The sequence below is a fragment of the Manis javanica genome, chromosome 15, assembly GCF_040802235.1.
Source record: "Manis javanica isolate MJ-LG chromosome 15, MJ_LKY, whole genome shotgun sequence".
NCBI lineage: Eukaryota > Metazoa > Chordata > Mammalia > Pholidota > Manidae > Manis > Manis javanica.
The window spans coordinates 84,609,960-84,623,027 of NC_133170.1; the positions used below are offsets into that span (position 1 = coordinate 84,609,960).

Here is a 13,068-nt window from a genome sequence, read left to right on the forward strand (position 1 = left end):
CTTTGAATTCTCTAGTGGTTTCCTTAACAGCCTTGTTCACCGTGACATATTTGTATACACTTTCCATTTGCTCACTGGCATTATTTTTTTCTGATGAGTGTTCTCTGTTTTTTATGTCTCCTGAGCCTTTGCTCAGCTTGTTTGTAGATCATCTTTGTGTTGATCTGTTTTTCAATATATATATATACTATCCTTGAACAAAGTAGATTTTATTAATACAACTGCCTAGAATTAACACTAGTTTGTATTACACAAAATTTGGTGTCCCTATGTTTGCATGGATGTAGGGAAGTTATTTCATCCTGTTTCTTCCACCTAAGTGAGATTAGCATTTGTAGGATGGTTCACTGTTTTGTCTACTGACAAAAAATGACTTGCATCCTAAGAAGACTGTGGCTTTATGTTTACTCATTCAGCACTACCATTTCTATTACTCAGTGATACCCCACCGGGTCCAGGGGAGCATCTACCACCAGCCTGTGCACACCATGCTTGTTTTGGCCTTCAGTATATACCACTTACTTTGGGGAATTGTGTTCTGCCATCTGTATCTAAAATCAGATGCAATTACCATTTCTTGATATTTTCCACACTCATTCACTTTCCCCTGTATTGGCAGCTTATAAATATTTTGGTTTGAGACTCTACATGTAGTTTCTTCAAAGACAAGTAATTTATTTCTGTTTCTTGTTTTCCTCCTTTTTTGAAGATTATTTCTCCCTCCCTTTGTCTCTCTCTCTCTCTCTCTCTCTCTGCACAACTGGCTCTTTAACTTACATTTTATTGACTGAAGCCATTCATGATACGTAACTTCAAAGGCTGAGGTCCCATGAATTAAGGGCTTCATTGTTCTTTGCTTCTTATTCTTATTTGTACTCTGCCTCCTCCTCAAGACTTGTAGTGTGACTGGACTCAAATAGGTGCTCAAAAAAATCCTGCTGTTAGGAAGGGATTGAAGACCTTGCTCATCACAGGATCTTTGGAAATACCTAGTTGTTTCTGCATAAAAATATGGAACACATCACGCATTTGTGTGTTATCCTTGCGCAGGGGTCAGGCTTGCTCAGGGGCCATGCTAATCTTCTCTGTATCATTCCAATTTTAGTATATGTGCTGCAAAGTGAGCACTGATTTCAGTGTATTTTATACCATAAATTCTTTAACTTGGTGACTTAAAAAATTCTGCATTCTTGAGCTAGAACCTTCTAGTGGATTGACTCGGATCCTGTTGATAGTTTCAAACGGTCTTTCATCACTGCTTCTGCTTCCAAAAATGTATCTTCAAATAATATCTGAACAATTGTGTAAAGATCATCATATTTAAAAGGAAAACTGGAACCATTCTGTTAAGGAGGTTTCTAAAACAAATCACGGTATATATCCAATTGATGGAATACTAACACAGCCATCAAAATGGTGCTACAGGTATGTATTTGTTAGTCAAGGTGTCTGTTACATACTGCTAAGTGGAAAGGTTTATGAAACGGTATAGTGTCGCATATTTCTTTGAAAAAATATACACAACATATAAAGTCTGGAAAAGTATATGCCAAATGCAAATAGTGAGTAATCTTATTTTTGTTACCCTTTTCTGTTTTCCAGACTTTATTATGAACATGCATTACTTTTAGAATTAGGGTAAAGAAGTTATATCCACTCTTTTGGGGGGAAAATAAAAATGAGTAAAAGAAGAGAAAAGTAGCAAATGGTCTATTTGAAACTCATCTGTGTCCTTTCCTGCATCAGGAATTCTGGTTTGTGGTAAAGCTGTGGCCTGTAGCTGGTTATACTGCTGGCCTCTCTCCCCTGCCCCTGAGGCATAGCATTTTAACTGACTGGTTGCTCTTGTCCTTTATCTTCCTCTAAAAACTGCACATGATGTCAGCTGGAGGTGCTTGACCATGCAAGAGTCTGACTGTGTGCACTGAGGTATCAGTACCCTGAGGGTTTTCTTGGATACAGGGGGCAGGAAAGGTTGCTTGTGAACTTTAACTGTTCATACCCCAAAAGGTCATGGGTTGACCCAGCAGCTAAGGTAGCTGTCTAGTAACATCTGCGTGAGTGATGGGCATGTGATGGGTGCCACAGTGGAGGCCTGCCTGATTGTCCGCAGTCCTCAGCTGCCAGGGAAGGTAGGTCTTGGTGGTGAAAAGTCGATGAACCCTATTATTAAACGGGCAGAGCACTGCCCGGAGTTGTTTAGAACAAAATTGGTCTCATAACAATAAGAACAGTTTACCTATTTTCTAGAATAAATATGACATTGTAAAATTGAGTTCTAGTTCATAGTTAAAAATGAGATTGCAGTACGCTTCTTCGATAGAATTTAATGGTGGTTTTGAGTCGAAGACAGTAGATGGCGGTGTCGCGCTCCCTGGGGACTGAAGAGGAAGCAAGGTGCTCCGAGAGGCTCCCGAGGCCCGACTGAAGCTGCCCTTCTGCGTGGCCGTTGTTGGGGCTGGATGGCAGTGTTGCTGAAGAAGCTAGTCTTCAAAACAAGAGCTTGAGTTTAGACTCCTTAGTTTCCAAGGAGGAAAAGTCTGTTGTCATTTTTAATACTTAACATTGTGAAGTGAAAATGTAATTATGATTTGTAGAGTTTAAGTCAGGGTTCCCAGAGACACTCCTAGGACACTTTATTCGCCTAGCTATGCCCACTGGCTGCCAGCTTCTCTTCTAGTTAAAAGGAGTAATAGGAAGACATGATAGTAATAAATGTGCAGTGCTGAGTGTGGGAGAATGTCCTCTTAAGAAGAGTGATTATGTGAATCCTGTGGCCATGAATCAGAGCTTGGTAAAGAGAGAAAGATAGGAACAAAAGAAATTAATGAAATTTTGGATTTTTTAGTCAGTCTGAGATGGCCATGTGGCTTAAAGTGGCACCTGAGCATTAAGATACCAGCTGTTGGAAGTGAACAAGTAGTAAGATTTGCTGTTCTTTAACTTAGGTGAATTATCTGAAGATAGGCAGATAGGACCTTTTAACCAGAAGAAAAGGAAAACAATGTTCAGCAGAGAAGAAATCAAATATTTTTTGTTTGCTTGCCAATTTTAATTATAAAAATTTTTTTTGCATATAAATATTGCATAAATCAAAGGTGTAACCCCTAGTGTTTTTAACACTAGACATATTTCAGCTTCTGTGCTTACTCCTTATCTATGTCTGATAATATCACCAAGACCCTGAATTCATCTGTGTACATGTAGGTATATACAGAACCAGGTTCCCATTGTGGTTCCAGAAGCCTCCTTGCCTCTAGAGATACCAGTCAGGGTGTTATCCTCACTCACTCACTCTCCTCCGTGTCCACTTTGCCCTTAATCCAATTGGATGGCCCTTTAAACCCTTAGTTTTCAGATTAAATGAGGTCAGAAGCAACTTTTACAGAAACAAACCTTTTTAAAAGTTTAATCCTTTGCATGTGAAAGCATCCTCTTTTCTCTCTTTAATTGGGTAGGGACTACACCTATTTTTCCTTCATAACTTAAGCACCCAGAAAAAACGCTGGTATAAAGTAGTTTTTTAAGAAACATTTGTTGAATTAATAAGTAAATTTTGAACCTTTCTTATTTCGTAGGCCCTACTTTTGTTGAACAGTTTTGGGATTAATTAGTGGGAGAAAGTTAACTGCTGACTACCAAAATTGTCTACAGTGGTTTTTTTTGTCCTGTTTTATCTCATTTATTTTTTATCCAGCTTTAGGAAATATAACATTATTATGTATTTATAATAATTATTATACATGTAATCATTACAAATATTCTAGGCTTTATGTTGTTACCAAAGTGAATTGTTGCCATTTAAAAATATCAACACAAGTATACTGACATTGAATTAAGTATGCAGCACAAGTATGCTGACATCACAGAGCTGTCAGCAGAGCCAGGTTTCTGATGGAACTGGGAGAGGGAAAACCAGCATTCTAAGAAAAACACCTATGTACTTAAACTTTAGGGTCCTGATTAAAAGGTGATTGTTTGCTTCAGGAAGATTTATTTTTGATTGCATGTGTCATTGCAGGTGGTCACTATGCCTGGGTTCCTGTACTGAGTGTAAGGGGTAGGAGGGAATGTTTACTCAGACACTAGTGTCTATAGTTATGATGGCCCTAACAATAAATAGTTCAGTCTGTCAAAGGAACATTTGTAAAAACAATCCAAGGTAATGATTTTAGTAATGCTTTTTCTTGCTTCCTTCATTAGCTTGCATTTTTATACATTTATTCCATTTTATAGACCTACTATGTGCCAAATGCTGGATCTGTGAAATCACCACATGGTTCCTGCTTTTGAAGTGTTTTGTCTAGTGGAGACAGTTTGTAAAGAAACGTACAGGCATACATCATTTTATTATGCTTTGCAGAGAATGTGTTTTTTTACAGATTTAAGGTTTGTGGCAACCCTGTGTCAATCGGTGCCATTTTTCCAACACCGTTTGCTCACTTTGTGTCTTTGTGTCACATTTTGGTAACTCTTGTGGTATTTCAGATGTTTTCATTAATAGTATATTTGTTGCGGTGATCTATGATCAGTGATCTTTAATGTTGCCTTTGTAATTGTTTTTGGCCACCATGAACTGTATGCATAAAAATGGTAGACTGAAGGTCTGTGTGTTCAGCTGCTCCAAAAACCAGCTGTCCATCCCCACCCCCACCACCACGAGTCTCTCCCCTTCATCAGGGGCCTCTCTATTTCCTGAGATGCAACAATATCGAAATAAGACCAGTTAATGACCCTACAATGGCTTCTAAGTGTTCAAGTGAAAGGAAGAGTCAGTCAATATGGCAAATGTCATTGTCGTCTTATTTTAAGAAATGGCCACAGCGACCCCAGCCTTCAGCAGCCACCACCCTGATCAGTCAGCAGCCATCAACATTAAGGCAAGACACAACAGCTAAAAGGTTACACTTCCCTGAAAGCTCAGATGATGGTTAGCTTTTATTTTCAGCAATAAAGTGTTTTTTAATTGTTATGTACATTGTTTTTTAGACATATCCCTCTTGCACACTTTACAGACTACAATGTAGTATAAATATAACTTCTATACATACTGGAAAACCAGAAAACTTACCAACTTGCTTTATTTCTTTACTGCAACATTCACCTCATTGTCATATTTTTATTTCCTGAGATGGTCTGCAAATGAACCTGCAAGTATCTCCAAGGTAGGCCTGTGGTCCTGTTGGCAGCAACAGTTACAAGGCTGCATAGGCGGAGTTGGAACAGAAAGGACAGAGCTGTCTGCCAATGGAGGCAGTAGGTAAAGCCTGAGTATTTGTCACCAGATCTAAGTGCCTTTGCTGGTGCCCCACTAAAGAGAAAGTGATTGGTTCCTGAGCCGTTGAAGTACTGCCTGTGAGAGACGTCCGAGTGCAGTTACCAGCAGGCGCCTTCCAAGGTGTTTCACCTTAAGCATGGGATTTTGAGCTGAGCCTCCAAATAGAATATGACTTCTCTGTATATTTCTGGTTCCAAGGCATTGGCCTTGGCTGTGCCGTCATCACCGTGTCCACACTCTATCTACAATAGTACTTCATATGTTAGTGGTGCTCACTAAATGTTTATGGTGAAGGAAATTGTTCGAAGAAAATCGTATTATGCAAGAAATAATTTGAGCAGTGTTGATTTACTTGATAAATACATCCTTTATTTTGTACAAACTTTTTCATAGAATTAATGTAAATAACAGCTCCCTAGTGTCCTAGTGTATTATATAGTTCATTGAGTTTGTAAAAGTTTTATTAATTCACAACTTTCCTTGAATTTATATCTCAGTGTGTGAAAGTAAGTCATGCTTGCATAAATACTTTAGAATAGTAACCTTTTGATTACAAGTTCACATTTTAATGGCAGCTAATGTTGTTTTGGTTGGTTATGAGCCAACAATGTGTTTCTGACAGTTGATTTTACTTAACTTTTTGTTTCAGAATTAACACATTGAGGAAGGAAATAATCCAGAAATTGTGATTTAAATTTAATATTTTCCTTAGAAAATAATAACGGTTAATATTTGGATTGAACATTCCTTTTTCTTTTAAAGTTTTGTATTAAAAATAAAAAGTCTTTGGATAGGATGACTTTTTTGAATGTCATATTTAAGTACCTCTTCTCTTTGTATTATTGCTTTTGAACACATCTCTGAGAATAAATATTTAAACTTTTGTGGTCTTTTCAGATACAGTTAAAAAACTCCAGGACCAAAAACATGACATGGAAAGAGAAATCAAGACATTGCACAGGAGGCTTCGGGTAGGATAAATCTTTATGTATTACCTCATTAGAAAACATAGTCTCTGCAAGTTGAGTTTCTGTGTAGTCACTGACCGTGTTATATTTCACCGTAAGCTTCAGACAGTTAATACGGATCCCATTGGGCTTTGGGCAGAAGGCAAATTGCACCCTTCCAAACTGCAATGTGCTAGATTCTGGGCAGAAGAATGTACTGGTAATTCAGTACTAGTAATTTTAGAAAGATGGATTTTGGGGACAAGTGTTGTATTTTGGACAGGAAGTTTATTAGCTCTTCATTACAAAGTGTCCCGAACTAAGCTCTTTTTATATGGGTTTTCTGTCTCTTGTGGATTTGATCAGCTTGCCTGTAGCAGTGCCCTTCATGACACACAGATTTGGAGGCACTAGTCTTATAGTGTGGGTCATGCCTCAGTTGTCCAGGCTGCCTTCATGGTGTCAGAAAATTGCTTTGGGGTAGCGGAAGTGGGCAGCTGTGGCTCTCGTGGAGGTGACGCCCTGGGGAGGCTTCCCCACCCAGCCACACCTGCATCCTCTGTGGCTGTGGGAAGCACTGGACCATACAGCTCCTTAGCTCCTCCTCTGTATGATTTTTGTCTGTCTAGATTGAGATTAGTGTTTCTCTTCTGGCTTCCTCTTCCTTTTCCTGTACTTTTGAATTTTTTTCCTGTTCATTTTTGATGTCAGGATATTTATGGTTTTCCACTATAAAATCTTTCAGTATGGTTCACTTACCATTTATATACCTTCTTGAGCTTTTCAGAGGTAAAGCGCTATAAATTTTGGATAACATGTTCATTTTCATGAGACTTTAAAACTTGCACAAGGAAGGGAGGTTTGACATTATCATCCTTAACATGTGTTGGGCGCTCTTGAGTGCTTGGTGCTCAGTAGACAGGTCAACCAGAAAATCTTTTCCTCATCAAGAACAGGGTCACTAATAATAATTGCATTACTTGTTAGAAACAGGTTATAGCAATTCTCTGGAATTTAAAGGAAATTAATCATCATTTGGGACGGTGCATTGTAGCAGTCTAATCATAAACACATTTTATTGTTTTTTAAAAAGCTTGTATTGCTCTCTTTTAGAAATAAAAATTAAGTTTTTTAATATAGGAAGAATCTGCAGAATGGCGGCAGTTTCAAGCTGATCTCCAGACTGCAGTGGTTATTGCAAATGACATTAAATCTGAAGCCCAAGAGGAGATTGGTGATTTGAAGCGCCGATTGCATGAGGCTCAAGAAAAAAATGAGAAACTCACAAAAGAATTGGAAGAAATAAAGTCACGCAAGTATGTTTTCAGAAACCAGTTGTTTGAATAGAAAGCATTTATATCACAGTCTTGTGATGCGGTATTACAGAAAGAACATGGGGTTTGATACTAGTATGACTGAGTTTGGATCTAATGGAAGTTATCGACTTCTCTGGCCTCCTTTTATGACACTTGTAAAATAGCACAGTCTGTACGGATCTTTCCATGTTGTAGTCAGTGTCCATAATCAGTAACTCTGGGGGAGAACCAAAATTAAATGGTCCCTCGCACCAGAGTGCACTGTGGTTCTCCCCTTTCCGCTGTCCCCACCCTCTAGCCCTGTTTGGACCACAGCCTCCGGCTAGGGACGTGTGTTCTGGAGGCAGGCAGGCTTGGTTCCCATCTAGTTTTGCCTCTTCCTGGCTGTGTGAACTTGGTCAGGGCCCTTACCTCCCCAAGCTTTGGTTCGCTCATCTTTAAAAGATGTTTGCAGTGCTGTGAGGGACTCAGGGAAGTGACGAGTAGGTACACGTCCATGCCGTCAGAGGCCCCTGTAACAAACGCACAGTTTCTCTCCATCACTGACTTGAGTGGTTTTTACTTGTTCTTTGCTTATAACTACATGAATCTCCACAGTAGTATTTTTTCCCATCTAACCTACAGATCACTGGAAGCACATAGAAAGTATTAAATGAGATGAAATCTGTGGTGTGCCCTGAGTTCCTCAATCAGACTCTCATCTGTGACTGGGGAGAGTAGTTTTTATGTTTGAAGTTATTAGTAAGAATTTGATTATTCACTGTTTTTAGTAAATAAATAGACATAGGAAAAGAATTTAGAAAAATACTTAACAGGGTATTTTTGAAAAGCTGTTTTCTATTTAATTGTTTAATTATCTTATTTAACTAACTCCAGTGTATGGTCCAGAGAAGTAAGCCATTTTTCTTTGGCTTCCTTAAACAGAACACAGAATGAAGTAGAAGATTATTGTTTCTCTGCTGGTATAAAACTCACATTCATACTCTACTAATAGAAAACTCATGACCTTTTTTTCTGTATACTGTTATGTAGTGTATCAGAAATGCTCCATTCTAAAGATTACCGGAGTGACTACAATTCTACTTTTAAAGAATCATTCCCATTGGATCCTGAAAACTTGTCAGTCTCTAAGGCACATACGAAAGAAGTAGCATCTTGCAGGGCAGTGATTCTTCAGATGAGGTCTGCAGACCCCAGGGAGTCCCTAAGACCCTTACAGCAGATCTGCAAAGTCAAACTATTTTCTCCGTAATACTGGCAAGTTAGTTGCCCTTTCACCGTGCCTTTTGCTGGTGAAAAGCAAAATCAAACTGTTGATGGATCAAGGCCTTGGCACCAGATTACACTCACAGTCACCTGTACTCTTCACCACCACACACTTGGATTTTAAAAAATGCAGAATTTCACTTAAAGATGTCCTTGAACATCTGAGACAGTAAATTGAACATTATAAAGCAGTAAATTACTAATTTTACAAAACCTTGATCTTGAGTTTGCTCTTTACCATTCTGTGTGATGAGTGGGAAGTGCGCACCAAGTACTCCTGCTGTATCTGCTGGGGACCCAGGGGTGGTTGGTCTTGAAGAAAGTACTCCGGGATAGTTTCAGTTTAAGCGGTTTTCTTTTTTTCATGGAACGCCATTTTTTTCTTGAGAATGACTGATAAACTATGTATATTCAGACTTTGGTATTTGGTGGACATTTCTTGTAAATGATTAAGAGAGCCTGTCACTTGAAGGAAAATAACTGACAGTATTTATTGTCATTGATAAAATTTTGGCTTTTGAGTGAATGTTAGGATTTTGGAAAACTTGTACTTGCCATTGTGAGATTGGCAGCTTCCCATATTTAAAGCATTTCTGATGAGATCATTGAGATATTAACACATGTGACTTTTAAAAAACTATATAATGACAAGCGTCAACATTTGGAAAATATTTTCCGTATGACTGAAGCATGATGTTACATGATCACGTATGAAGGGAAAAATCCATTCGAAGTACAAGATAGACGAGGGGATTTTCATGGACACAGTAGGAGAAGTTCTTTCATCTGATTCCCAATTCCACATTGTAGCTAAACTTATAAGTAAGTACCACTTGTTGCATTTTGCTGTAATATCAAGGAAGAATAGCCTCAGTTAACTAAAAAGCCACAGTTAAAATATTTTTCCCCTTTCCAACTACATGTCTGTGCAAGGCCTGCTTTTTTTCATATCACAATAGATTGAATATAGAAGAAATGAGAATCTATCAGTCTTCTGTTAAGCCAGACATTGAAGAAGGCCACAAAATTTTAGAAACACTGCTGTTTAAAAAAAATAATTATTTTTCATAAAATATGTTAGTCCTAGGTTTATTTTCTTTTCAGATGAATTAAATATCTTAAATGTTTCTTAGTTTTAATTTCTAATATGGGAAGTATCAGTAAATATAACCTACATGAGTAAAAACTAGTTGGGGTTCTCAGTAATTTTAAGAGTAGAAAGGGACTCTTAAGACCAAAAGGTCTGATAACCGCTGTTGTACATTCTCACTTACCGCGGCTCCTGAGCCTGAGACCCACTGGTACGCGCCGAAGCAGAAATTCCTGTTAGAAGAGCCAAGTGGCCACCAGAGACAGATTTTCCTCAGAACTGGCTTAGTTTTTGTCCACCTATAAACTTACTTGATAGTTAGATGACATACAAACTCTGCAACTGAAATCTCATTCCAGATGAACATTTTTGTGTTAGTCAGATCAGTGAGCTAGAGCTGCCCAGAAATGAAATGGAATTGATTTTTTTGGATGACTCACTATCCATAACACTGAGCATCTAGGAGACTCATGTTACTAATATGGGCCCAGGCTTTTTTTTCCTTTGTAGAAACTCTGTTTGGAGACTACAGCAGTTTTTTGTTTTTTTGTTTAAGAATATGAGTTTTTATTTCATTTCTTTGTATTTCCGTATCTGTGCATGGTATATTCATGTAGACTATTCATATGTACAGGTGAATTCCCAGACTCCCCTGAGAAGAGCCGGGCTTCTCTGCAGCACAGAACCTCGAGATGCCTGACTCTGAGCAGTCGGGATCTTTGGCCAGTCTGCCTGCTATTTTACTGCTTGCCAATTGATTAGTGACGTCCTCACCTTATGCCTACTCAGAAGAAAATGGAATCTGATGGTTATTTAACCTACTTAAAATAACCTGATATAAAAATTATAATGTCATTTCCTGGAATTGACCAAGCAAATGAGAATATTAGACTAGGTAGTTTACTCAGCTCACCAGATCCTTTTTTTTTTCAACTGATACATTTTAATGCTTTTCAGTCAGGAGGGGAAAATGTGTATTTTCTAGTATATATGTAAAAATTCTTTGATTTCAATATTGTTTTCAGGCAAGAAGAGGAGCGAGGCCGGGTGTATAACTACATGAATGCTGTTGAGAGAGATTTGGCAGCCTTACGGCAAGGGATGGGGCTGAGTAGGAGGTCTTCAACCTCTTCTGAGCCAACGCCTACGGTAAAAACCCTCATCAAGTCCTTCGACAGTGCATCTCAAGGTAATTCTTACGCAGTGTACCAAGGGCAGGCAGTCGTGTTCACTAATCATCTGTTCTCTGGCCTGGTTTGATGTTCTTCGTATTAGTGAATTAGTCTTACTCTAAGGTGGATTTTAGCAGGAGATTGCGATCTGTTCAGCCTCAGAGATCTTGGGCTCAGACTTGTGCCGTACCCTATGCAGAGATGCGTCTTCACATGATCCAGTGACTTTGAATATCTTCTTTATGCCTGAAAACTTTCCAGATGTATGACTTATGCCCTTTCCCTTCCACTGAACTCCTTGAGGTCTGTAAGTCCAAATGCCTACTTGACATTGACGCTCGGGTGTCTCTTAGACCTCTTTTTAAGTCCCAAACCAGACTCTTGTCCCTTAGCTTCAGTCTTTCCCCTATGTAAATGGCAGCACCACTCCTCCTAGTTGCTTAAGCCAGACATCCAGGACTCTTCCTTCTTCCTTAAACCTGCATCTGATTCATTAGTAAGTCTTCCTGACCCAGCTTCCCGCATGTGCATCTTTGCTCAGGCCTCTTTTCTCCGTCTCTAGTGGAGTGATCAGCTGCCAGTCGTATTCACTAATCATCTGTTCTCAAGCTGTCATCAGCTGCCAATTTCAGTAACCTGACTAGTCTCCCCCTTTATTTCATGATAAAAAAGATCTTTTCTTGCTTAAAAGCCTTTAACTGCCTAGAATGGAATTCAGATCCCCAGATGCCTGCATAGTTTGACCCTTCCTTCCTCTTACCTCATTTGAGCCACTCTTCCCCTGCCCTCTGCTCTTCGGGTCCTGGAATAAGCCAGGTTTTCATGTCACACAAGGTCTTTTCTGCCTGAAAGCTCGCCCTCTCCACCTTCAAATGACTGGCTGCTTTTCATTTCTCTTAACTTCCTCAGCTTTGGGAAAGGGAAAAAGATGTAGTTTGTGTAAAACAACTAAGTGTAATGTGTCCTAAATCTTAAACGTTCTGCTGGAAGTGCTTTAAATTTTATGATAGGCTTTCTTCTGATTTTCTCTAATAAGAGTAGATTTTCTAGAAACTATATTCTGTGATTATATACAAGCTAATTTTCTTTTTCTTAAAATCAGAGCAAAAGTCAGTTGTATACTCAAATACCCTGTGGGTACAGATATTTAGGAAAGTAGGTAGGCAATATCTTCCAGTTTAAAATGCAATATTCACAGACCTCAGCATTCTTGTGATAATACTGGCCCAAATGTATAATGGTAAGTAGAAATATAGGTTTTCAGTATGTGGCACTGTTTGGAAAAAAAAAGGGAAACCTGGAAATTGCTTAAATGTCCACTAAAAGGATTAAGTCAGTTATTATCCGTTAACACAGCAGAATATTATGCCTCTTTTAATAAGGAGGAGGTAGAGCTCAAAGTACTGATGTTAAAATAGGCCTGTAAGCCTTCATGGCAAGTTGCAGACCAGTATTATATACTATGATCTCATTTTCTTTTTTAAAGTACATGGATACCTGCATTGAAAGTATAAGAAAGATGCACTTGGAACTGCTGTTAGTGGCTACCCCTGGGAAATATGATGGGCTGAGATGAAAGGAGTACTTAAAAAAAATACATACTTCTAAAATAAAATTACGGAATGTCTACACTAAATTTAAATCATGCATTTTTTCAAAATATTAATAAAAAAGGCTTTAATGCAAAAAAGATAATCTCTTTCTATACTGATCTTTTAAAAAAGATATTTTATAATAAAGTACATCTAAATGACGCAGCAGTCTCACTCCTGGTTATATATATGCAAAAGAAGCAAATGGTGTTTACGTGTACACAGGTGTTCATAATAGCACTATTCACAATAGCCAAAATGTGAAGACAACCCAAACATCCATCAGTGGATGAATATAATGATTTGTATCCGTACAATGGAATGTTATTTGGTTCTGAGAAGGAAGGAAGTACTGATATGTACTGTCATGCAGATATACTTTGAAAACACACCAAGTGAAAGAAGCC

General features: G+C 38.4%; 1 protein-coding gene and 1 pseudogene across 7 annotated transcripts in view; one reads left to right on the forward strand and one right to left on the reverse strand.

Annotated features, from left to right (window-relative positions):
* Positions 1 to 13,068, forward strand: part of SPECC1L (sperm antigen with calponin homology and coiled-coil domains 1 like) — a 147,248-nt gene that overhangs the window by 67,606 nt on the left and 66,574 nt on the right. For all 7 annotated transcript variants that reach the window (XR_012125740.1, XM_073223332.1, XM_017663222.3 and 4 more), the window contains 3 exons: positions 6,176 to 6,249; positions 7,366 to 7,541; positions 10,923 to 11,086. Coding sequence is in view for 6 of the 7 variants with exons in the window: in XM_073223332.1 (XP_073079433.1) it covers positions 6,176 to 6,249; positions 7,366 to 7,541; positions 10,923 to 11,086 (414 nt within the window). In the remaining variant the exon portion in view is untranslated. The remainder of the gene's footprint in view (positions 1 to 6,175; positions 6,250 to 7,365; positions 7,542 to 10,922; positions 11,087 to 13,068) is intronic.
* Positions 1,006 to 1,128, reverse strand: LOC118967498 (U6 spliceosomal RNA; annotated as a pseudogene).